The sequence below is a fragment of the Passer montanus genome, unplaced genomic scaffold (assembly GCF_014805655.1).
Source record: "Passer montanus isolate IOZ18808 unplaced genomic scaffold, ASM1480565v1 scaffold24, whole genome shotgun sequence".
NCBI lineage: Eukaryota > Metazoa > Chordata > Aves > Passeriformes > Passeridae > Passer > Passer montanus.
This window is the reverse complement of record NW_024367037.1, coordinates 1799870-1825512: the sequence shown is the minus strand read 5'-3', so window position 1 is coordinate 1825512 and position 25643 is coordinate 1799870. Positions and strand designations below refer to the sequence as shown.

At 38.6% G+C, this 25643-nt stretch overlaps 1 protein-coding gene across 1 annotated transcript; it reads left to right on the top strand.

Moving 5' to 3' along the window:
- Positions 1–335: 335 nt before the first annotated feature.
- Positions 336–25643, top strand: CLPTM1L (CLPTM1 like). The gene is made up of 16 exons (XM_039711016.1): positions 336–562; positions 1415–1515; positions 2489–2524; positions 4514–4592; positions 8604–8721; positions 10161–10255; positions 11777–11861; positions 13265–13368; positions 14830–14895; positions 15895–15945; positions 16591–16673; positions 18459–18493; positions 18786–18841; positions 18924–18968; positions 22057–22172; positions 23384–25643. Exons 1-16 carry the CDS (start codon positions 389–391, stop codon positions 23466–23468), a joined length of 1329 nt encoding a protein of 442 aa, XP_039566950.1. The 5' UTR covers positions 336–388; the 3' UTR covers positions 23469–25643.

Sequence of the window (25643 nt, the reverse complement as noted above, 5' to 3'; positions counted from 1 at the left end):
CCTGAAGTACAACCTAAATTCCCACGTGCAGCTTAAGACTTTGTCCTCTCATCCTGTTGCGTAGGAGAAGAGGCCGACCCCCACCTGGCTACAGCCTCCTTTCAGGGCATTGTAGAGAGGGATAAAGCCCTTCCAAGACCTGGAAGGGCTGAACACCCCCCGCTCTCTCAGCCGCCCCACATGGGAGCCGTGCTCAGACCCTGCACCAGCTGCACTGCCCTCACCGGGGCAGGCTCCAGCAGCGCGCTGTCCGCGCCTCCCTCAGCCCCAGTCCCGGAGCGGGGCAGCCCCGCACACAGCGCCCCCTAGCGGCGCCGCCGCTCCGTGGCGCGGGCGCTGCCGGCGCCGGGCGGGGGCGGCCGCCGCCATCGCCATCGGCGCTGCCGCCATGCTGAGCCGCAGCTCCTTCACCAGCCTGGTGGTGGGCGTGTTCGCCGTGTACGTGGCGCACACCTGCTGGGTCATGTACGGCATCGTCTACACGCGGCCCTGCCCGGCGGCGGCGGACGGCGCGGCCGGCGGGTGCGTCTGGCCCTACCTGGCTCGGAGGCCGAAGCTCCAGGTGAGCGGGGCGGGCGCGGCCCGGCCTCTCGGCACCGCCCCTGCCCTCTGCCCCTGCCCGTGCCCTCCGACCCCGCCTGTCCCCGTGTCCCTGCTCCCGCCCTCTCGGCGCCGCCGGGCCCTGCGGAAAGCTCCCTTGGCTGGGGCACTGGCAGCGCTTCGTGGTTTGTGTTGATTGCTGTCACACACCTACTGGTTAGAGCGGCGTTGCGGAGGAAATGCTGGGCCTGTTTAGTCTAGAGAAGACCGAGAAGTCTTTATTAATTCATATAAATATCTCAGAGGATGGGTGCCAGGGGGATGGTGCCAGGCTTCTAAGTGGTGCCTGGCGACAGGATGAGGAGTAATGGCCATAAACTAAAACAGGAACTCCCACTTCAGTGTGAGAAACAGCTTCATTATGTTGAGGGTTGCAGAGCACTGGAACAGGATGTCCCAGGAGGTGGTGGAATCTCCCTGTCTGCAGACATTCCAAACCCATCCAGATGTGTTCCTGTGTTACCTGCTGTAGGCCGCCCTGCCTTGGCAGGGATGTTGGACAAGGTGATCTCCAGAGGTCCTTCCCAGCCCTGACAGAGACCTTTCCTTTACTGACAGGATCTCTGGTTCTCTGAAATGGCTCCACTTCCTTCACCTTCCAAAACAGGTCATTCCATTAAAATGTATTTAGTGGCTGCTCCCAAAAGGAGCTGAAAGACTTTTTTTGAGTACGCTGTTTTCTTTCCCTCTGTGTAAAACCTTCCTGCAGCTGGGAGAGTTAGTGAAGCTGGAGGACAGACCTGTACTCTAAATGTAGAGATGCATGAATTTATTTGCATTCTCTTAATTTCTCTGTGCTGTGTTTTGATTTCAGTTAAGCGTGTACACTACCACACGGTCAAGCATTGGTGCTGAGAGTAACATAGATCTCGTTTTGAATGTGGAGGATTTTGATATTGAGTCCAAATTTGAAAGGTAAGGATCTGGACCAGTAGTGTCCAAGGTATCAGAGTTCTTTGCAGAATTCTGAAGTGCATATGCTAGCTGGGAGTTACATGGATGGAAGTATGCATGAAGCCGAGGTAGATTTCACTATCGGTTAGCTTGGACCAGCGTGCTGTTCTCAGCCATATAGGCAAACGTTTTGCAGAAGGCTCACAATAGTAAAATTTACTTTCCATTGAGAAAATCTAAAGACGAATGTGCCTGGAAGTGCTTGAGACTTGCCTCTAATCACATAGGTAGGACACTGGCTACATGTTTTGTTTTGTTCTTAATTGCTGTGGCTTCAGACCTGGAACAGGACTTAGATGTCAAACCACGTTCTCCTTTCATGTATTTTAGCAACATGCTTTTCCATAACTATTTCTTTGTTAACAATCACACAAGAAAACCTTATTGTCCAATAGTCTAGGGTTTGGGGATCTTCTGAAGGGATATTGGTGCCAAGACTGTGCCCTTAGAGAAATTTTTTGGTAGAACACTGCGCTCTGAATATGCCTCCGACCAATAAAAATGACTGGAACTACTTGTTTTGTTCTTCAGATTTGCTGTCTCACTTTTGTTTTGTTTGTTTGTTTAAGATAATTGCCCCATTCTTGACTCTGTTATCATAGTCTCCAAGATTATTTCACTCTCTTCATTTCTATGACTAAAGAACATGTTGGTTAGAGTTTAGGCCATATTGAACTTCATCTCTGACAGACCTTATAAGAATTGCTTTACTGACAGTGTCTGCTAAGCCATTGAAAGTATTCAGAGCAGAATAAGCTGAGCAAGACTACAGGAATAGAGGAGGCATTATGCAAGGGTGCAAGTAGGATGATTTCTTGGCTAATACAAGGGGAGTGACTTCATGGTTTGGGGCTCCAGTTTAGGGTTCTGTGCTTGGCATGCTGAGAAGATATTAATGTAAAGTGCATGGCAAAACTTTGTGATTTTCTTGATCATCGCTCCCTGCTGATGTTCACCGTTACATGAAAATGTAAGTTGATGACTTAATTTTGTCAGATATGTTATTTATAAACTTATGTCACATTTCTGCAAAAATCTTCCTTGACCTTCTGTAATATTTTATGTTTAAATGGGCATCTAGAGACAAGAGCAGAGGCTCTTAATGCTTGCATTTTGGCAGTGAGGAATTGCTGCTAAGATACCATGTACTAGAAAGCCTTATTGGAGATACCTGGTTCCTGGTATCAGGGTGCTCAGAGTTTACAATACTTTTTTGGTGTGGAGTTACCATAGTAAGGCAAAGCAGGACTACAAAGACACAGGTAAAATGCTGTAGCAGACCTCAAACCTATTTGTTCTCCAGTTGTCTTTCTGACCTTCAGAGCAATTGCCATCCCTTGACCCTTTCCAGTTTTCCTTCATCTGCAAGTTACTTTTACAAACTGGAAGTGCTGAAGTGGTATAACAGATCTCCTAGGATATCTTTTTTCTCCCTTTATAATTCACTTTATTTTACTTTGGCAGTGTGTGTTCCTATGTTATGTCATTTTCCTTGAGAAAATTCTAACAAAAGGGTTGGGTTTTTAGGCCTCTAGGTGCAGGCAGTAGCTTGTGCTCACTTTGCTTCAATCGCTTCCAGTATCAAGCATATCAGTGATGCTGTATAGGCTTGTGCTGCTGTATGTTGATGCCTTTCTGTACAAGTACCCTCTTAAATCCAGAAGTAGTTGGTGAACCAGCTACCCAGGGTTCTGGGACAGCTTGCCAGCCAGAATAGGTAGAACCATAACAAGAAGGGGTTGTTGGACTGGGGTTGATAGATCAGGAAGTTTTTTCTGGTTGATTTGCATCAATGCTGTTTAGTTATGGCATTATACAGGAAAAGAGTTTTGATATGAAATAACCTGCTGCAATTTCACTAACAGTAGCTTTAATCATAGTTACCAAATCACTTCATAGAAGCTTTAATCATAGAAATCAAATCACTTCATTTAAATAACCAAGCACTATTTCTGAGCCTCGGTTTAGTACTTTTCTGTGTTACTGTTGCACATTGTGTGTTTAATACACTTTCTCTTAGCATGCATAGAGACTTTTCTCTTTTGTCAACAGCTAAAGTTCAACTTTCAGGCTTTAGAAGTCTCCATGATGCTACTCTATAGATTTTGTCAACAGCTAAAGTTCAACTTTCAGGCTTTAGAAATCTCCATGATGCTACTCTATAGATTTTTACCGAGAGCATCACAGTGTAGATAACTGCCTTTCTAGTGAAGACTTGAAGAATTTGTCTCTGTTAGGGTATTGGGCTAAATACTTTCCCAAGATGCTAACAAAGCCAACTGCAAGTAGGTCATAATTCACTAAATAACTTTACAGGAACCAATTTGATGGAGGGCTTGAAGGCTAACAAGTGTTTATTTGATTCATGCAGGTTGGTGAGGTGGTATAGCAATCCAAATCAGAGCTTCTGTAAATGGCAGAGAAGATTTCTGCTCCTTGTACATCCCTGCAGTAATATCTGACCTTCTCATTTGTGCATCAGCCATCACTTTCATGGTCCCATGTGGGCGAGAGCACGAGACTGATGTCCTGCCAGGCACTGATGAGTGGGGGAGATGGTAGAGGGGTGTCGTGGTCTCAGTAGGAGGGGAATATTTGAACAAAAGTTACAAATATATGGCAGTAAACTTCAGCATATTCCTCTTCCACAGACTTCTAAATTTCTCTTGGTCATGCAAAAGCTTCACTATCATCCTAACCAATTTCATTTGTATTTTTATTTGCTTATTCTGTCTTTCTACAGAAGAGTGAAAACAAACAATATTTTTCAATACTGGTATCTTTCAATGAAAGATTTATTCTAGACTAGTGGCTAATTTCTTGCTGTGTGTTAAAAGAAAAGATGGTGGGAAATTTCTACATGGGTAGATTTGAAAGTGATGAATGAATGCTAATTTGAATAAAAGTAGTTTTCTTTTTAGATCATTACAGTTATAAAATCCATGTTTAAACATCCTAGGGTTCAGCTGGGGAAGACAGTGCATTACCTACCAATATTATTTATTGATCAGCTAAGCAACAGAGTGAAAGATTTGATGGTGAGTAATAGAATACCTTCAATTACATTTAACAGTTTTAACATTACTCTTCAATGTTGTTTTAATTAAGATTTTCTCATAGGTTGTTTGCTGTAATGAAGAAGTAAAAATGCACAAAAGGACTCAATGACCATTTCATTTAATGTGACCTACTGTGGTAATTGCAGAAGCTGCATCTGGGTTTTGAGACTTCTTTCTGGCAGCAGTATCTGTCAGTCACTGTCTTCTATTTCACCAAAGTTTGGATTCCATTGCTTCTGCCTTTTGGGTGGTTATGGAGGGCATCACTGTAGCACTGGCAGTGGCAGGACCAGTCTCCTCAGTAGCTTGACTCCCTAATATGAAGAAGTTGTGTTAGCATCCCAGAGTAGATTCTCATACCTTCTAGCCATATTGACAATATCCACAGCTCATAGTGGAAGTACACTTGGGATAAGTCAGTAGCTATTCTCTCGTCTCCTCAAAATTCAAATGGGGTTAAATTTCTTGGTGCTGCTATTATGTTAGACTAAATTGAGCACCTGAAAGTTTGATGTTAGAATACATCCAGTGATCTTGTGCACTCAAATAAATCAGGACTTTGAAACTTCAGTAATGGAATTACAGAAGGATGACGTTGGATGAGATTCCTGGAGATTGCTAGTCCAATGTCTCTTCTTAGAGTAGGATAATGTGGAGTGAGTTTTTCAAGACCTTTTCCGGTTGAGTTTTGGTTATAGCAAAGGATGGAGAGGCCACAACCTCTATGGGCAACCTGCTTTAACATTCAGTCACTCCAGCAGTAGAAAAAGAAAAAAAAAAAAAGAATTTTCTGTGTTCAGTTTTTGTCCAACTTCTCTTGTAGGAAATCAAGCAGTTCCTTTGCTATAGGTAGTCCTGTTCCTTTGATACATGACAGTCCCAGGTGTCTAAATCATGATGTTGATCTCAGCAGCTCTTAGTTAAGCCTTGCAGCTCTTTTCAGTTGCACTGACTGGAATTGGTAATTGATTTGACTTACTGGGAACAACAGTCTCAGGGAATGTCTCAAAACTGTTAAATGAGCACATCTGTATTATGCATCTTCTAGTTGGAAGCCTTTGTAGATGTAAACTTCCCATAGAACTTGAAAATTGTCTTTCCAGTTCATTACTTTAGCTCAGAGAAAGGGTTTTGTTACTTAGTGTTTGGGAGAATCTTTCCAAATTTGTGCACCTTCCACCCCAGATTTGTACAGCAAAATAAACTCCTGAGCATTTGTTACAACTCTTGACAGCAGATTGTTTTGTCCAGTATTTTTTTTAGATATGTATTTGTAATGTCTGCATTAGTGGTCATTGTCCTTTGTTTAAAAGTTTTATCACAGCTCATCCAGTCCCGTTCAGTACATTCATGTGGACTTTTAACTGGTCAAGTCATGTACCCTGTTTACAAATAAATTCAGCATTCTCATGTTGCTAATGACATTCCTGCAGTTGTCATGCCTGCCACAGTTAATATTATTGTAACTCACTGCCCTAGAAAGTCATTAAAGATCCTGGGAAGTGCTGCAAAGACTATTCCACTAAAACCTGCAAACTTCCCTGTCAGCACTTGCTTATGTGATGTCTCAGTAGTGACTAGCCAGACTGCTCTCAAGCCCTGCAGAAAGAGTGGTCCTGTAGTAAACATTCTGTAAGAGACTAAGTGGTAAGTGAAAAGCAGGAAAGAATGAGGAGAAAAGGTGGTACAGCCTTTGTGGAGCCAGGTTAATATTTGACTGTAAATAGGGGCACGGACAGTATCTGTTTTCTATGCCTGACCTAAAATAATGGAGCTGAAGATGTGTTTTTCCTGTGCTGGACTGTGGAGATTGTCAACTGACTCTCTTTTTCATCAAGATGTAGGTCTTCTGTGGTGAATACTGCAGTCTAGAGATTGTGTTCCTCATGTTCTTAGACGTGCTTAAATGCTGTGGTTTTGGGATTGCACAGGATTTAATAAAGAGATAATTTAAAATTCATACCACTGAACTTATTTGCAGTGTTTGCACACTGTTCTGTAGTATTGATTAAGTAGAGTGCTAGAAGTAATGATACTCTGATGCCTTACTGCAAGAGTAGGTTGTATTGCAGGGATGTGGTCATTCCTAGCTTTTAAAGGCTTAGCGACCATCACACTCACATTGAGGTTGTGGAGCACCACTTATACACTTTAAGTTGTTTGTTAAGAAAGAATTCATTCTTCTACTCTATTTTAGTTTGCTTTTGGTGTTGGAGAATTCCCATCTCCGTCTTCTGTTGCAATCCAATTTCCTCCCTACACTACCCCTAATTCCTCCATAGTAATTCTTTGTCTGTGGAGAGTGCATTTGCCACGTGCTGCTTACCCAGGCATTTGCAAAATTCTTGTTTCTTGTCCATCCTCCACAGATAAAATTTCTTTTCCCTTTCTGTCGTAAATGTTAACGCTGTCTTTGATAGACTGGGAAATTGAAATTAGGCTAATTGAATTACGGGAATCCTTTGAAAAGGAAAAGCAATGTGGCAGATGTTTATATGGTTTTTGGTATACCAAAAACTGTGGAATCTTGCTAGTGTTCTCTACAGTCAATTGTAATCACACTTGATTTTTTGTTCCATTCAATTCAGAGATTCCTGACACTGTTCTAGATTTTCAAGCTTTTCTCTCTGCTGTATTCATAAAACTTTCTCAGCTTCCCTTCCCCTCCCTCATGTGCCTGCATGTTCTGCCCCTGTCTGAAAAGCTTACAGGGTCTTGGGAGCATGGTGAAATTGAGATTTGTTTGTACTCACTGGAGGAAAGGCTGAATGGGAGAATGAGCATAGCCCTCAGTTCACATGTGAGTGATAGGTGGGGAGCCTAAAACCATGTTCTGTGTCACAAGAATCAGAAGAAGCCCGTTCACCTCAGTTAGGTGTCAGCTAACTAATTACTGTAGAAACAGATGCTGTGTAGAGTAGCAGGTCTGAGATGGGAATTATGATTGGGAGTAATTAGGAGCCTGGAGCAGCAGATCTTGAACTCTTGCAAAGAGTGCTTGCCAATCTGTTGTCCTGGGCTATCCTTGGAAATGTAAAACAGACTGCATGAACTTGTTCTGAGGTAGCTGCTGAGTATTCTAACATCTGAGAGGATAACGGGGGTTTTGTGGTTTGTTTTAAACCTGTTTGAGAAGTGGACATGGGCAGCTGTCATGTAGAAGGAGCTGAAGCATTTTAAGACTTTTTTTTTTTCTCCAGCTTAAGTAACACATAGATGATACAGTAGGATTAGCAGAGATTTATTTTGTGGGGTGCAGGAAAAAAGTTTTTGTGACACCCCAAATCCCAAAGTTATCTTACTTAGCTTTAGCTGTGGTATTTTCATTAGTCTGAGCATGGCATCATCTTGCTTCTCCACCCTTTCAATTTCTCTCAAAATCAGTCTCAATGAAGTAAATTTCTGACTGTGGTCTTTGGCATACAATTTGTTTGTTGGTTGGGGTTTTTGGGGTTTTTGTATAATATTCTAGTTTAGATAATCTTAGCATATACATTCAGAGAAGAACTGTCAAAAGAGTTATCTTAAGCACACGTTTCCCACTTTATGCTGCCATCTCAGAGGCATTTGTATACAGGAACAGTGAGGTTACTATAGGAACTCAAACAGAACAAACTGCTAATTTAACATTTCTGGAAAAAACACAAAGACTTCAAGCATGGTATAGAAGTCTAAGATCTTATTCCCTTTAAAAAATAAACTGAGTTCATAAAATTGTGTGATTAAATTATAGTGTGATACAAGCACTTCATATTAAATATGATTGGAAATAATTGCTGCCATTTTTCTGCTATTAAAGATGAAACGTCTTTTTGAAATGCAGGTTATAAATCGTTCAACAGCAGAGCTACCTCTTACAGTGTCATATGTTCATAAAATTGTGTGATTAAATTATAGTGTGATACAAGCACTTTATATAAAAAGATATGACTGGAAATAATTGCTGCCATTTTTCTGCTATTAAAGATGAAACGTCTTTTTGAAATGCAGGTTATAAATCGTTCAACAACAGAGCTACCTCTTACAGTGTCGTATGACAAAATATCTCTTGGAAAACTCCGATTTTGGATCCACATGCAGGATGCTGTGTACTCCCTCCAGCAATTTGGTATGCTTACCTTTAGTGACTTTAGGCTAAGAAACCACAACTAACCCCTTAATTTGTTTCTTTTATGCACATAGATGCATTTTTTTTTCTGGATAGCTGGTGAAGAGATTTAATGCTACAAATCTCGTGTTGTTTCACCTTAAGTTAAAAATAAAAGCATATGTTGACATGTGGCAGGGAACAAGAATACAGAGGCGGATTAACCATTTTTAAAATTAATTTTATTTGGGATAGTACTCTGTAAAAGCATTAGAGGACATAATCAAGAAGGGCATTTTCACCATGGGTTTCCCCTGTCATCCATGGAACAGAAAAGTTCGATCAGTGGTACATAGGCTTTGATGTATATACTTTATACTTATAGTTTTTACGTATACTTTATACTTTTGTATAATGTATACACAGCTGCTCACTGTAGCCATATATCTGCAGTGAAATACAGGCAGGCCATACTGAGTAAAATCCAGCTGCTTCTCCTTAGCTCAGGCTAATGTGTGTTAAAGCTAGAAATATGTCTGCTAAACATAACTGTCTTGAAAGAATCAAGTAATTGCTTGCTCAGAGTTTGTATAGGACATCCACCATCACCTCTCCATAATTTTTTGTGAGCCTCCCCAGAATTGAAATTTTCATATTCCATGCCTTGGTTGTTGTGTGATAGACACAGATATCAAAACCTCTCATCCCAAGAGTACCTCCTCTGCCTGGAAAAAAGGCCTGTGTAAGATGCTGTTTGTTCCCCCTATGTATGTAGATAGTGGAACATAAGGTTTGAAATTTTCCTTTTGGAATAATTCCTGGAGCAGTCAGATCAGTAGCAAAACTCCAAAATCACTTGAGAATGGCCAAGTACTTGCTGTGATGGCGAGTAACTTGGTGCTGCACTCAAGCACTATTGCCATAAACGCAGCATTGTGTATTTTCTGAGAACTGTGTACTTCAATCATAGCATTGCATCTATGGCCATGTTTCTCAGTGACTTTTGTTGTCCTTTACTGTGTAGTCTTTTTCTTATTTTTCAGCTTTTGATGTGAAGCTCACTCCTGTGTATCAAATTAAAGTTCAGAGGCCAATTTGTAAAACCTTTTTTTTTACTTCCAGCTCAGGCCAAAATGATTTTATGTGTCTTCCCATTTGTCTGTCAGGTGGTCAGCTTAGCTTGTAATTACACAATGTGTTAAAAGCTTGTTACAAAACACATTGTAATTACATAAGTTAAAGATTTGTAACTGATGGGTTTTGGGTTTGGGCAAGCCAAATAACTTGCCAAAATATAGGTAGATAAGGATTTCACCGATACAACTTCCATCATGTTTTGGATTTATGATTCCTTAACAAGAGTTGTGCAGGTGACATAAGATTCCTTTCATACTGGACTTGAGCATAAAAGCAATGAACTATCAGGTACTTCTTGCACAGTGACTTGTTCTTTTTCATAGGGTTTTCAGAAAAGGATGCAGATGAAGTAAAAGGAATTTTTGTTGATACTAACTTGTACTTTCTGGCTTTGACATTCTTCGTAGCAGCGTTCCATGTAAGTGGTTTTAGTTTTTAGGAAGTACATAATATGGGGGAAAAAAAATGGAGAGGTGTGTCTGACTTTCAGGTGTTCCATTTGTTAAGAATTATTCCTGAAAACAGTAATTTCAGTAGAGCAGTGGAAGAATTATCTGGTACAAAAGTCAGCTGTATTTCCAATACAGAGTTAATATGAAGACCTTAAATAGGGCAGAAATTTGAGATAATTATACAGAAAATAAGTCTTGACTGAAGTCTTGACTGAAATATAAAACATTACCTTCATTATCACTTTTTTTACATTGTAGTTGAACCAAAGCCCCTAGAATTAAAATGCCTGTAAACATTAGTTTAAATTTTGTTGAATTCTCACAAGGTTTATCACTGCAGTGGTATAGGTGGGGCACCTGTACTAGGGTTTGAGTCTCTGACTTCTAATCCCTGGATCAGCTGATATTTTCTGAAATTGTTTCCAGAAACGTTCCTGTAAAGTGTGGAGCACTCATGGTTATTTTTTGTTGTTGTTTGTCCCTTTTTTAGCACTGGCTTAATCTGAATCTTGATTTTAATAAACAACGTTTTTTATACACTGGGAACGTTTCTGTAATCTACAGTTATACTTAACACAGTTCCCATACTCTGGGAGAGATAAGAACTTGCCTGGAATGTTATGTTTCTTTATACTTACATTGCACACAGTTAACTTGTTTGGAAAGCCTTAGAATTCCATGGCATATTGATTTCATTTTTCCACTCTGTTTATCAGGTTGCAAAGTATCTGTAGACTGGGAGAAGCTTTTCTGATACTTTTTTCTTTTGTGTATCATTTTCCCAAATAATTAAAAAAATATCCATCCTATAGACAAACAAACCCCACAAAAGCAACTGAAAATTTCATGAAAATCTACTGACCCAAGAATTTCTGGAATCTGTGTTCAATTTTTTTTTAGATAATGAAGGCTTAAAGGAAATACCAAAACTATACTGAATGAAAATACTGAGGAAAATAAAAAAGCTTCCTACAAATAAATTGAATTCTAAAATGTCCTGGAAGTTTAGATAGCTTAGTGACAAAATACAGAGGAAACCTGACTTCCTGTATTGTAGGAATTTTTTTTCTAAAATTTTCATATTATCCAAATGTAAATTGACTATCAATCCAATACAGAGCATTTTTAGTTTAATTTACTCTGCTTTTCCCTGATCTCTCGAGGTGTGTGGTTCCTCAGGGTCCTCATTCTTTACCTTCTATGATGAGTTACCCTGTATTGGGTCTCTGACTTGCTTTACAGAACACTAATCTCTGCAGCATTGTAATGGTAATATTTGAAATTCATCCTGTCATTTTGCATTGCTATTAGAGCCTGGGCTTCTACAAAAACTTTTCTTTTTAGCTTTTATTTGTGAGTCTTAATTTTCATTTCTGAAGTTTCTAAAACAGGGGCTTTTTAATACCATGTTGAATGCATTGTTAACATTTTCAGTCTCTAATTAGTGTATGCTTCAAGCAAATGAGTATGTTTCTTCCTATTTGCAGCTTCTCTTTGATTTCCTTGCATTTAAAAATGACATCAGTTTTTGGAAGAAAAAGAGGAGCATGATTGGGATGTCTACAAAAGCAGGTATGGACTAGAACGCAAAGTGTTGTCTGTGTGCTGTCTATTTTATGGTGTGAGTTTTCAGTCTTGCTTAAGGTGACACTGTAGGTTTACAGAGATAGCAAAATGGTTTGTGTACAAAGAGATGGCTAATGCTATACACAGAGGATTTCTAACTTTGTTAGTGCTGTGCTCAGGTTTCACTTGAGTTTAAGCACTTCTGTCACTAGTGAGGTTTGACTGTCATGGAATTGGGAATTGGATTAATGTTGGGTCAGTTACCATGTTTTTCCTTGCTGAAGGAACAGAGAAGTGCTCTGAGAAAAGAATGAAGACCAGAAAAAAGTTCTGTGGGTGGAGAGAATGTGCTTTCATGAGTAATGCTGTTGTGCAAGTCCCTTGTGTTCCTTGTAGATAACTACAGGTTCCAAAATATTTGTGGGTGGAAAGTGCTGTATTGTAATGCTCTTGCTTGATGTGGGCTTCGATGTAAACAGGAGCAGTAGAGGCTCCTGGGGTGGGGGGAGGGGGAGAGCATGGGAGGATTGACTTGATCTGTGTGTAGGAAAGATGTGAGAAACATGGTGATCTGACATCCTGCCAAGCCTTCCTAGAAACAGATGAAAGTTTTTCCAATAGCTTTTTTTTCCAATTTTGATTATGAAGCAAAATTGTAAACCTGGAGTTGCTTGACCTCTGAGACTATCCCTAATTCTGTCATATTTACAGATGGATTAAAACATGTAAGGAATATCAATACCAGGGGGAAATAAAAGGCATTCCATGTTATGATGAACAACATATTTTTATCACATGGAGAATCCATGTATCATTTTTATGTGTGCATTTGTTTTTTTACAGCAGTTTTACTGTTGTTGGCATGTGAATGCCAAAAAGTTTGTAAAAAGTCAAAACAGTCCATGGAATTTCAGAAATAAGAGTCAATTGCCAGTTTCAAAACTCGGGAAAGTCAAATTCAAAAGACTTAAAGATTTACAAACAATAAATCTTTAAGTCTTTTGAATTTGACTTTCTTTACAAAAAAGATTTACAAACAATAAATGAATTTCAAATATGGACATTATATTATCTCACAGTCTTTCGGCTTCCTGGAGACAAGAATCATGAATGTAGTTCCCAATTGTACTCATATATTGCTGAATTGCTTCAGTACAGAAGTCTTCATTAAATGTTCCAATTTTCTTTCATCTCCTGTGATAAGGATTGCATGAAATGTTCTTGTTCCCTATTTGCCCAGAGATCACTGGCTGTTTCTAGGACTACTAGATATATCAAGATGTACACAGAAGAAATTCATATTTAAATTGTGTAAGACAGAATTGCACCAAATAGACCATTACTCTTCTGTCATCTCAGCTGTTCATTTAAATATTAATAAGCCTTCCATTTTCATGTTTTCTGTCTAGTGCTTTGGAGGTGCTTTAGTACTGTGGTAATATTTCTTTTCCTTTTGGATGAACAAACAAGTTTATTGGTACTGATCCCAGCAGGCGTTGGTGCAGTGATTGAGGTGAGTTCTTAAAGCTGTAGCACCAGATACCAGTATTTGTAGCAACATCCATAGTTTACAGTAGAAAACTAATGCTAAACTAGTTACTGGAAAATTCTACTGTAGCTTGCATGTCCTTGGCTTTCAGTGACAGAGGAGATGGTGTCCCTTGATCAAATAACTAAACTGGAAGTATCCATTTTTTCTGGGATGGTCCAGCTGATATTGCAGAAACCAAACACAGAGCGATGCTGCAGCTCCACTTACCACATCACCCAGTAGGCCTCACTCCTGGCCAAGCAAGTATAACCATGTCAATAAGCCTGCATTGGAAGCATGTCAAAGAGCAGGCTGTATGTCCACAGGCAGTGCCAGGGCTGAGGTGATTGGGGAAGGAGGAAAAGGAGGAGACTGCTGCCTGTGTGCATGATTCCACAAGTCTGCATCTCGTCAGTGGCTTGCAGGTAGCACAGCTGTCTCAAAGTGACAGCAGTCATACGGACAGTACAGAGGAATTTGTCTGCTAGGAGGAAGTTTTTCCCAACTTGGGCTTAACTCCTGTTTCTCATGCAGTGCTGATAGTGACACTGATTCTGTAAGAAATTATTTTCTCATTTGTACCAAAGATAACAGTAAAAGATTGTCTTTACACTATTCCCCCTTTTTTTTTTTGCCTTTTTTTTTGTCTGGAATATATGGTAGGGTGAGGAGAGAATATTGGTGTATCTAAAGTCAAGTAAATATTCCCCCTTTTTTTTTTTGCCTTTTTTTTTTTGTCTGGAATATATGATAGGGTGAGAAGAGAATATTGGTGTATCTAAAGTTAAATAAGTTAATCTTTGTCCACAAAAAGCTTCAGGGAGTTCAGCTCTCCTGGGGACCTGCATTGCCTAAGTTGTCACATCTGTATAGCAGTGTAGGTACATTAGTAAATTTTCAGGTGAACTGAAACTTTAGGTTTACATTATGGTCAGGCTGTTTCAGCTGTACAGTAAGTAACCACATAATTCAGAAGATTCACTGATTTTTGCTTGTAGTCCACTTCTGAAATGTAATGACCTTTTAAGTGCCAACTTAATCACTGTTAGGAGTTCTGAACCACCTTCATTGAAGGCACATAAAAACTTGCTTGGCAGGTGACTACAGGAATTTTCCAAATGCCTTACCTGGGGTTCATCTTGGTGCTAACCCCACTTAGGCACTGCCAGTCAGATATCCTGGAATGACTACATTACTTAAATTGCATAATCTGATAAAGAGACTTAATAGTGCAGGCTCACAACATTGTACTTGTTTGATGACATGGCATTTGGTTTGTGTAGAAACAGGCAGTGTGTGCTGCAATCAGGCTGCTGCTGCTTTATGCAATGGGTGGTTAAAATAGGTATTCTGGAATCTTGATTCTAATTATCTGAGTCCTTCATGAGATGTTCCTTTGTATAATAATCTTTTATGTGCATTTTTTGTTTTTGCTAATCACAGCTCTGGAAGGTGAAGAAGGCCTTGAAAATGACAATCAAGTGGCAAGGTTTGAGGCCCAAATTTCAGGTATAGTAGACATTGCCCTGTTAATGATTACACTCTTGAGTCATCCATCTGTTTCCAGGTTACTGTGCAACTTGACTTCTAGGAAATTAAGATTTTTTTTTGAATTACAAAAGTTTCCTGTGTACATTTCTCTATGAATGGCTTAATCCAATAGCAGGATGAGCATTTGCAAACCTGTTTCTTTCTTTGAGTTCTTTAGAAGCAGCTATTTGTATGTATTTATGTTGCAAGAAACTTCAGCACTTCTCTGTCAGTTCTCCTAAATCTTTATAGGCGAGGCTCTGCTGCTGCCACTGTGTTGGAAAGACACCCTTAAGTGACATAATGTTTTGAAATAAGAAACTGGCTTTTTCATGAACCTGTAGGTGTAACTTCTCCATTGTGAAACTAACAGAAGATGTGGCATGTTCTGGGGACAGTACACTCTTAGATGATTCTCTGGGTAAAATGAAGTGCTGGGATTGCAGAACATGCAGCAGCAAAGTGTAGTCTACACTGAAAATTTATCTTGCTGGTGGAAGAATCAGTTGTCTAATATCTAGTGTTTCTTCACAAGAAGTGCTGAGGTTTTGTGCTGCTTAAAGTCTGTGTCTGGAGTGACTGGTGGCTCTGCTTGTTCCTATGTCAAGGAACCGTGTTGAGGCAGGCAGAATTTCTGGACATGCGGAGATAATCATAACAATGATAATCCATGACCTCTTCATGGTTATGGCTTTTCATAAATGCTTCCTGTATCTGACAAATTTCTAGCTACTTGACTTTGCTTTTGTGTTGTGAATTCTGCTGTTTCAAACCTGGAAGTTTGGTAAAAAATATGAGGTTAAAGGTTAATCTTTTTGCCTACCCTATATTTAGTAGGCTAAATATACTAAGGACAAATATATGACTCTCCTATATAGAAGCTTTAAAAAGCTTTGTTACCTGTTTAATGTAGAGAGTTGGAGAGCAAATGCTTTCCCCTGTGTTCTGATGTGATTGTGGTTTTCCTGTGTGTTGCAGTTTGGTGCATACAATGACTCTGAAAAGAAAACCGAGGAATATGATGCCCAGGTAAGAGAGAATCCTGTGAATTCCGATCTACAAAGTCTGTGTACGTCACCTGTTGATTGACTTGTTTTGCTCTTTTTTTCTACAAGTGTATTTTCCACATCCTCACAGTTGTCAAGTGGATCATTGTATAGATGATCAGACAGTGAAGATTCATTCTGATAATTTATGAAAAGAAACAGTGAAATAGATATTTTGGTTGTTGAATCTGGTTGAAGCATTGGTCTGAGAGGCATTACCACTCAAAAATTTGAAAGCTGATTATTTTTACTGAAAAAAAGCTGATTTTTTTTTTTTACTGAAAGCTGTTATTTTTAGTGAGGGAAAGTTCACATGGTTCCTGATTTCTGAAAGGAGTTGAGCATAGATGACAACATTGGTGTTAAGTAGGAAGCTACTTTTAGAGACTGATCTTTGTGCTGTCTCTTGGTGCCAACGCTCTGAGGTGATTGCTTGTCTGAATTGGCCTTTGGAATTTTCACCACCACCACTAGAAGTGGAAGCATTGTAGAAATTATAGCATACATGTGGGAATAGGAAAAGATTATCAGGAAAAAAATATGTGACTGTCTTCTTTTCATGGCTATTTAATGCCATGAAAAATCTGTTCATATAGAATGTGAACTAACAATTTTTCTTCTCCATTAGGCTATGAAATACTTGTCGTATTTGCTCTATCCACTGTGTATTGGAGGTGCAGGTTACTCCTTGCTGAATGTTAAATACAAAAGGTACTGTAACTCTATAAATGATCTCATGTGGAATTAAAACATTCCCCATTTTTTCTGCATGGTTATGGAAGTCGGTGGTTAGCTTGATGCATAGGCAGGAACTGGAAACTTCCTTGTCCTGTCTATCTAAAGCTGAAGAATATAGATGTTTTTTTAACATCCTCTAGGCAACAGGCTGTTGTATCTCACAGGTTACCTGATAATTACTGTAGCATAGAATTCAGTACCTTGCATACACGTCAGTCAGAAGAGGAGGAGGAAAGCTGTCATTGATGTTCAGAGGGCCAGTTGGTGATAGGAGAGATGAAAGGAATTCAGTGGTTGAACCTATCCAATAGCAAAAAGAAGCAAAAACCTTCACAAAATTACTTGGTTTGAACAAGAAGCTTCTTTGTTCCTAGATATGATAGTTATGATGGCAAGCAAGCAAAAGCATTTTTTAGAAAGGGCTCTTTATTCCTTTACAGCCATGAACTTCCTGCAGCATAGTAATACTTCAGCAAGAGCTGGATACTCAGTATTTCATGAACAAATGAGACCTTTGTCACCTTTCACTCAAAGTAGCTGTTTCATTTTGTGTTGGAGAGATGCAAGCAAGTGTGCAGCCATGAGACTTTGTTGTAGGAAAATCCTGCAGACACAAGCATGGTGCGGCCATGTAGGCATTTTTAACAGTCCTTAGGCCCAGATGGGATGGGAGAAAACAAGCAGTAGTAGTTTTTCCTTAATGTTATTTTAAGCTGTTGCTGCATACATGAGGTTGTAACACTCATACTAGAAACTGGGGCAATTTCTGGGCTATTAGAAAAGCATTTTTTTTTAAAAGGTTTTGTCTTAGTAAGCAGCTAAAAAATATGCAGCATTTTAAAATTCTGATAAAATTCTTGAATTTATTTAGTATTTCCAAAGAATATATTTCAGGTATTTTATGAGCTGCAGCTTAAGGAAGCGAAAGCAATTCATATAATAGAATTCCTGCCATTGTTAAATCAGTAAGGAAATGTGCCAGAACAAATAATCTTAGCAGTGGATTATCCTTTAATCTTGGAGGCGTTTTCTGATTCATTCTTTAAATGCTTGTGGATTACAGAAATGCTGCTACAACTGTAATGTTGCTATTAATGTGTCAGTAGTACAACAGTGCAAGTTTAATTTTAAATTATGTAACCAGAGTGTGACAGTAATTAGCTGTTCTCAGGATTGCAAGCAGAGGTATGGGATTCTATCATTGTCTGTAGCCCTACCATTATTTGGTTAGGTTTGTGCTCCATTGAACATCTGGGAAGGTTATTAGATGTAAGGAGGGAAAAATCTAGATTCCTTGTATTTCCCTTTTTTTAAGTACCTTTTGTTGTGGTTTGCACTGAATGGTACTTGTTTGAAATTTGATAAGTCCTTACTGTGCCGTATTAAGTGGCTCTTTAATATTTAGGATACAGTGTTATCTTTGCAGGCCTTAATACAGGCAGGGTTCAGTGAACAGTATTACACACACAGTGCCCATATCTCATATCAGTTTTCTGATTATCAACACAGAAATCTTAAAAAGGTGTGTAAAAGTATAAAAACAGGTGATAAATCTGTCAAAACTTCTTGTATGGACTGATAAGTATCGTTTGCTTAAAGTACCTTCTCTCTAGCCCCTCCAAGGAAGGAAGATGTGAGGTATTTAGTTCTTGCATGGAGTAATTTATAGCACAGCTATTTCTTGGAGTTGTCATGTGGTGTACAGTGGTGTATAGGATGTGTTACAATTAAATATAACTGTTCTCTCTTTGTTTGTAGCTGGTACTCCTGGTTGATTAACAGTTTTGTCAATGGTGAGTGCCTTCTGTTCTCTTTTCTATACACATTTTTTCAGATGAAGGCCAAGACTCAAAAGTAGAATATTAACTGCTATCATTTGGATCAGTGTAATATAGATCAGTAACTTATTACTAAATTATCACAGTGATTGAAAAAGGGAGAAGAATCAACCCAAAGTGAATAAACCCATAAGAATTAGATGCATCTTCATTCTTCAGAAAAAAATGAGTAAAATTACTAATTATGGAAGTACAGTAATATGATTAACATCTGTGCATTTGTTTGTTCTCCATATTTTGTCTTCAGGAGTGTATGCTTTTGGATTCCTGTTTATGCTGCCCCAACTATTTGTAAACTACAAGGTAAGATTGAAAAGTGGTGAAGATCTATATTTCTAGTCTCTTCTTGCAGACTTTTTTACAATTTGATAATTTTTGTTTCTAGATGAAATCTGTTGCACACTTACCATGGAAGGCTTTCACATACAAAGTAAGTAAAGCTCTAATTTGAAGTTGCACGCAGTCATTTTGAAAATTATTTTCTGTAAGAAACAGCCTAATAAATAGCTTAAGGATGGCAGTACTTTTTTATTTTTAGAACTAAACTTGTTTGCAACTGTCCTTAAAATAAAAAAACACACTGATTTTCATTTTTCATAATGACTTCCATATGATGAGAATACTTGCATCCTAGTTTTTATGATAATACTGCTTTTTGTACTGTCAGCTGTCTTTCATGAGTGCAGATGTTGGTCCTGCAGATAAATTTATCAGTCTCAGTAAAAGGTGTTCTTTTAAGAAGGTGTCAGTGTATCACTGACAAGGGATAGTTCCCAAGAAACAGTTAGGAATGCTAAAAGACCTTATTTTGGCAGGTTCCAGGAGCTACCAGAGGCTGAAGTAATGTACACACTGTTCTGTGCCAGGGTGGTAGTTGTGAGCTTCTGGGAGAATGTGAGGGGGGTTGTCCCATGGGGGGAGAGGGGCTGCACTGTGGTGTCCCCACTGCCTAGGCTGCCCTGGTGGGGCAGCGCAGTGCTGCAGCCAAGCTCAACAGCAGACCTTGGAGGGGAAGGTGAGTTCATTTAAAACCAGAATCGGCTCACTAACCCTTTGATAGCTGCATATCCACAAGCACCCACTTGAGTGTCCAAGTGGTTTGTATAGTAACCAAACACCAAGATGATAGACCCAAGTATCCCAGTTGGCTATCATATGTTCTGATCTGGATAGCAAGGGACACCCACTGTTGAGTCCTACCTCTCCTGTGTTCTCCCTCAATTAGTAATTCTATGCTAGTTTTATTCTTGTACCCCTAAAGAGCTGGTAGTGTTCTGGCTATCATTTCCCACCAACCCTCGTCATTAGGGTTTTTGTACTGTGCTTTGTTTTCCTGATCTTTATGTCCTGAGAAACCCTGGCTGGATGTGCTGGCATCATCAAGGCCCTGATGCTATCACCATGTACCCTTTTTACTTGTGCTTCCACTCATAAATGCTTTCAGTTTTCCTTTGTGCTGATATATTACAATTGTCCAGAACATCTGTACTTTAAAAGGAACAGTGTTAAAAACTGCTCAAGAAATGGTGTCCAATTCTGAACAGAAGATATGGGACAAAAGAAATAAAACATATACATCTAAAGAGTCTACAAAGGCATTTCTATGAGCCTATAGCAGTTGTCCAACTTTCTGCTTTTAAGGAAACAGGATGCATCTAGGAAAACAGATTGAAATGTAGCTGGTAGCAGAATAGCAACTAAGCAGTGTTTGATGTGGAAATAGAGACAAAAATAACAATAAACACAGTATTTCAGGCATATACTAGGCAAATCAGCATGTTTCTTAAGAGGAGGAAGCAAAAGATATATTTGTGAAATAATTTCACAATTTTACTTCACCAAAGAAAATAACTGAGCAGATATATCAGCAGTTAAATAAACAACAGAGGGAGGTTATTCAAGCAAATAACCTTTAAATCAGTACAACCTTGCTGAACAGCCTTTTCTTACAAAGCATTTTTATAGTTCCTGTTTAGATGCCATAGGCTACCCACAAAAAAGTCTTGTGTGTGTGGAGAAAGAAGTCTGGTTTTGTTTTCAATTATGTTCAATTTAGACAGCTTTGGAGGGAGTATTTTACTTTTTTAATGGGTAAAGTTGCTTGCTCTCTTCTTCACTTGAAGTGGAAAGAAGAGTCTTGAGGGCTTACCTGTGACCATTGTTTTAGAGAGCTTTGTTGTATTTTTCCTTAATTTGAACTCTGTCTTTCCAGTTTCTTTGGGTTTTATGTTTCATTGTTTATAAAGAGTACCTTCAAGTGAGGTGATCTCAAACGAAAATTATCCAGTCTAAACACTATTGAATGGGCTGCCTTGGTGCATTCACTTGCAGTGCCTTATGAAGACTGCCTGTGTGCCTGAAGGATGGAGCATTTATCTTTTTCTTCTCATTGTTGTTGTAGGATCACTCACCTGGGTATTGACTTGGAAAGGCTGTCTTTTCCAACTTGCCAAGGTTTTTATTTTTGTTCCATGACAAACCTTTGCACAGGCTTGAGAAGTGCCAGCCATTCCCTTCAGATTGATGGATTTGATTTGACCTGACAGAAAGAGCTCTCCTGTTGTAACTAATCTCTAACAGGACAGAGAACTCTCTCCTGTCCAGCACCCCCATTTTCTGCTGGCATTTTCTTCCATCATATAAACGTTGGTTCATTTTGTAGCATGAGTTTTGTGCTTACATCGCTTGCATCCTTCTTATGGTATGGATTAGCATACAGCTTGCTAAACTGAAAGGAGCCATGTTACTGCCTCAGTTTCTTAACCTAGCAGCGAATATTCTTTGCTGGGTTTCCTGATGTTTTTAGTGAGTTGAAACAGTTTATTGTGGCATGAGTACTAGAACTGGTGCACTGTAAGAGTTGATCTCTGCAGCCTCCCTGTAGCCAAGAGCCAGATCCAGAGGAGTTGCCCTTTGGTTAAATTATTTTTCATTATTGCTGCAGAAATTAAGCCTATAGTACACCTAGTTGTACATTGATTGGAAATGGTGTGCAAAATTATCCATCCCTTATTCAAGACATGGTTACTTCCAGGAAAGCACTGAAAATATTTTAAAGTCTTTCCAAGGTTATTAAGTTAATCTTCTTAAAAGCAATAAATTAACAAATTTTTACACTAATTTCTACAGAAAACGAAAGTGAAGTGACATTTTATACATCTTGTCATTTGAGTAATGAATGAACAAAAGTCTGGGGGTTTTTCCAGTTCCTTTTGAAGTTTTCTCTGAAATTGAGTCTGTGTTTTTCCCCTCCCATGACAATACTCTCACTTACCTGAAACAGTCCTACTTCCTTTTTACTTGTAAATTCTGGTCTGTAGTAGACAGTATGTCTTCATTAAAAGAAGGCATTTTAAAGTTTGCATTAATTAGTATTGCAGCATAACCTTTAAGTGTTGTTACAAATATGGAGGAAGTCTGTGTTCCCACAGAAAAATACAGAATACTTTTAACTTCGTATGACTGATGACTTCCTTTCTTCACAGCCAACTGAAGTATGCTTTTTTGTTTATTTGTAGGCATTCAACACCTTTATTGATGATATATTTGCTTTTATCATCACTATGCCAACATCTCATAGGCTGGCATGCTTTAGAGATGATGTTGTGTTCCTGGTCTATCTCTACCAAAGATGGTATGACTTCCTTTAATATTTGTTACAGTTTTTACAATGCTATAGATGGTTGCAGTCTTGTTGCTATGAAGAGCTATAGATTGGGATAGACTTGCAGCAGAAGTGTTATACTATAATAATGTATAGTGTAGTATGGTCTGGATAATGTTAGTTATGTATTTGCCTAGTGAAGGGAATGGTGAGCAGGGTACCCTGTAAAGGAGATCTCAATACAAATAAGAGGAGCAAAACCATTTTCCCATAACTGGGAAGTAATCCTGGATATGATACAGAGTAGTCAAAAAATTCCTCTTCTCACAGTGCTCAGGATGTTTGTCAGTCACCCCTTTTTGCTCCCCACAACATCCTTCTTTTCACCAGATTTGGAAGTCACAAATCCTTCCATTCCCCAAAAAAAAACAAAATAAAAACCAAGCAAAAACTGCAAAAATAAAAACCACAAAAACAAACAAACAAACAAAAAAACCCCCCACAAATCAAATGTGAGGCATAAATACCTGAAGCTGGGGAAAGGAGAGAAATTCCTAAGCTTATATTCACCTTAGCAGTTCTGGGCTTCTAACCCTTGCTGAGGGCCACATCTCCATATTCTCAGTGTCTGAGGCATGTTCTCCAAGGTGCTCTCAGGGCAGTAGTGAAGGGTGTTGTGTGATGGGGGACTGCCCTGCTCTGCCTTTCTCTTTACCTGGTTTGCAAAAACAAGTTATCAGGTTCTCTTGTAAGTTGAGTACCTGTCGAGTTTCAGCTTCTTTGAGTAACTAAAATCAGATAGGGAAGAAAGCTATATGCACTACTTGTGAAATACTGTTCATAGTGAAGTTACAGAAAGTGTATTTTTGTTCCCCAGAATAAGCATTTTTGTTTATTGTTATTCTTGTAGAAATTAAGTGGTCAGCAGTTTCTGATAGGGGCTGGGCACTGGTTTCAAGTTCGAGAGATGTCCTGGATTGCTTGAGAAAAGACTCCAGCCAAGCTTTAAGGGAGCTAATACATCTCTTATGAGGTTCTGTTATGAGGCAGCTGGTTGAGTCATATTGTGAAAAAGCTGATATGTCTGTACAAATCTTTAAAGATGCTGGGTTTTGCCACAAATGGGAATAGAGAATATGATGACAAAGAAATTAACTTCTAAAATTAAGCATCACAGAACTACTTAATTCCTTCTGATAAGAGGTTGTAATGTAACTAAAGATTTGGTTTTTTTCTACCAGGCTTTATCCTGTGGATAAGAGCAGAGTAAATGAGTATGGAGAATCTTATGAAGAAAAATTAAAGAAAAAAGCTCATAGAGAATAACTAAGAACTGAAGAAGATTCTGACCCCTGGACGCTTCCTTGCTTTGTGTATTACCTGGTCTTAAGGAAGGGAAAAACTTATTTAATAAGAGTATTTTTAAAGCTTATGACAGAACTACATGGACAATACACCTTCTATATTGCCAAAATCTAGTTTTGATACCCTCCTCTTTCAAGATCCTCTTCGTCCTCATAAGGTCTACAGTCTGCCAGATGACATTATATAAACTTCCTGCATTTCAGCTTCTCTTCAGTGAAAATCTAAGCATCCTCACCATTGTAATTAAGATCCAAATCTGTGTTTTTAAGACAACTCATGAACTGAAACTGTGGTGCCTGTGCCACTAGGCTATGAAAACTGAAAAAACAAGACATTGTGTTACAGCAGAATCAAGGATTATTGCCAAACTGTGGGCTGTCAAAAATAAATGGTATAATATTGGATTATATTCTACTTACAAATCATTCTCATTTGATAATGGAGTAATGGAAATTGTAGAAATTGTGAATTCCTAGCTAAAAAAATATATTGTTGGAAATATAGGATAAGGTAGATGGCATTGTTAAACTTCAAATTCTGTTCTTGGTCTACAATATGGCAGAGGGTTTCAGTTTCTTAAAGTGAATGAAGGTATGAAAAAACTAACATGATTTCTTTCAATATGTATGTGAGTTTATAGAAATTCTTCTGCATTGTTGACAAACCTGATTTCTTGCATAGCAGGTATTCATGTAATGCAAATCATTGTTACATGCTGGGAAAGTCTCTTAACACTTCTTAAATTCTTCATCATGTGGTTCCATGGTGACCTACTAGGCCAATTCTATCATGTTTCAAAGGGAATAATTCCTCAGTCTTTTCCTCTTCCCTCCCTGCCCCATCCTCTTTTTTAGATGAAACACAGATCATTCAAATAGAATTATTTTGCATAAGTACAGGTTCAACAAACTACACGATACAGAGGAAAAAAAATAGCCTGGTAAAGAACAGTTCATACCTTTCAAGTTAAAATCTGTACTCCATGGGAATGAAATTCTTTAATGAGGTATTTTGATCTGTTTCTTTCAAATTTGTAAAAAATTATTAGGTTGAATTATTATACCAAAATCAAAACTCCACAGCTATATCTAGAAACCACTTATAAAAATTGTTTAAAAATTTTAAATTTAAAATCTTCAAATATTTTTAAAAGCAAGTTTCTCAGTAACAGTAAGGGAAATACAGAGTGCATTCCTTTCAGCAGCAAATAAAACACAATTTTTAAAATCCAAAAGGCAGAATTCTAGTTTCCAGTTCTAGTTTTGCTTTGGTCAGTAAGTTTACAAATAAACCATAATGATTCTTAAGTTTATTAAATTGCATGCTGTTTGTGCAAGACTGTTTAACCTCAATTTGTCATGAATTGAAAATATTCATACAGGTCAGCTCCTGTGGTCTGTAACTCCTTAGTGAAGTGGATTTTATCCAGTTCTGGTACTGCAAAATCTGAACGTATAAATTTGGGTCCTAAAAAGATAAAGAAGTTTGCCTGCCTGTTGTGTTTTGCTACAGACTACAGCCGTACTGAAGTCCTCCTTACACACTGCTGGCAATGGAAAGGAGTCTTGAATATTTATCTCCCGTTAATGTTGAAGTCTCTTTATGCTGTTAATTGTAACTACAGATTACTGACTTTAGCATTAAACACACCTAAGTAAGTCTATGCAAAGCTGGGGCTGCATTTGCTGTATCTTGTACCTGTTTTGAATTTGTTTGGAATGAGCTCTTTACTGTTAAGCAAACTAATATTTCACATTAAGTTAAATGTGTGTGAAAAGTTTTCCTGATATAAAGAATGCATATAGCACGTTCCCTTTTTGTGCCATTTCAAAACAACCAAGTCATTGGTTCCTCTAGAGTAGCTTCTCAAGGTCCAGAATACTGTATTTGGATATTTCTGATGTTTCATTGCTCCTTTTTGTACACAGCTGTTGAAAAATTTCTCTTGCACCTTTACATACTGTGAGTGTCTTGGTCTTCTGTCTTGCATTTCTTGACACTGACCTCATGATATTCCATACAATAGTCATAAAGCGTATAAAATTAGAACATTTTAAGTCTTTAAGATGAGCAAGACTTTCCTGTTCAAGTCATTGTTTTATGCATTCCATTTCCAAATAAAAGACTTGGCATACA

What these genes read in the sequence shown, in the direction of transcription:
- CLPTM1L (XM_039711016.1), top strand. Translation starts at nt 389, where the DNA reads ATGCTGAGCCGCAGCTCCTTCACCAGCCTGGTGGTGGGCGTGTTCGCC. An exon ending in GTTTGAGGCCCAAATTTCAG is followed by an intron (nt 14,896 to 15,894) that starts GTATAGTAGACA and finishes TGTGTGTTGCAG; the next exon opens with TTTGGTGCATACAATGACTC. An exon ending in GATTAACAGTTTTGTCAATG is followed by an intron (nt 18,494 to 18,785) that starts GTGAGTGCCTTC and finishes TTTTGTCTTCAG; the next exon opens with GAGTGTATGCTTTTGGATTC.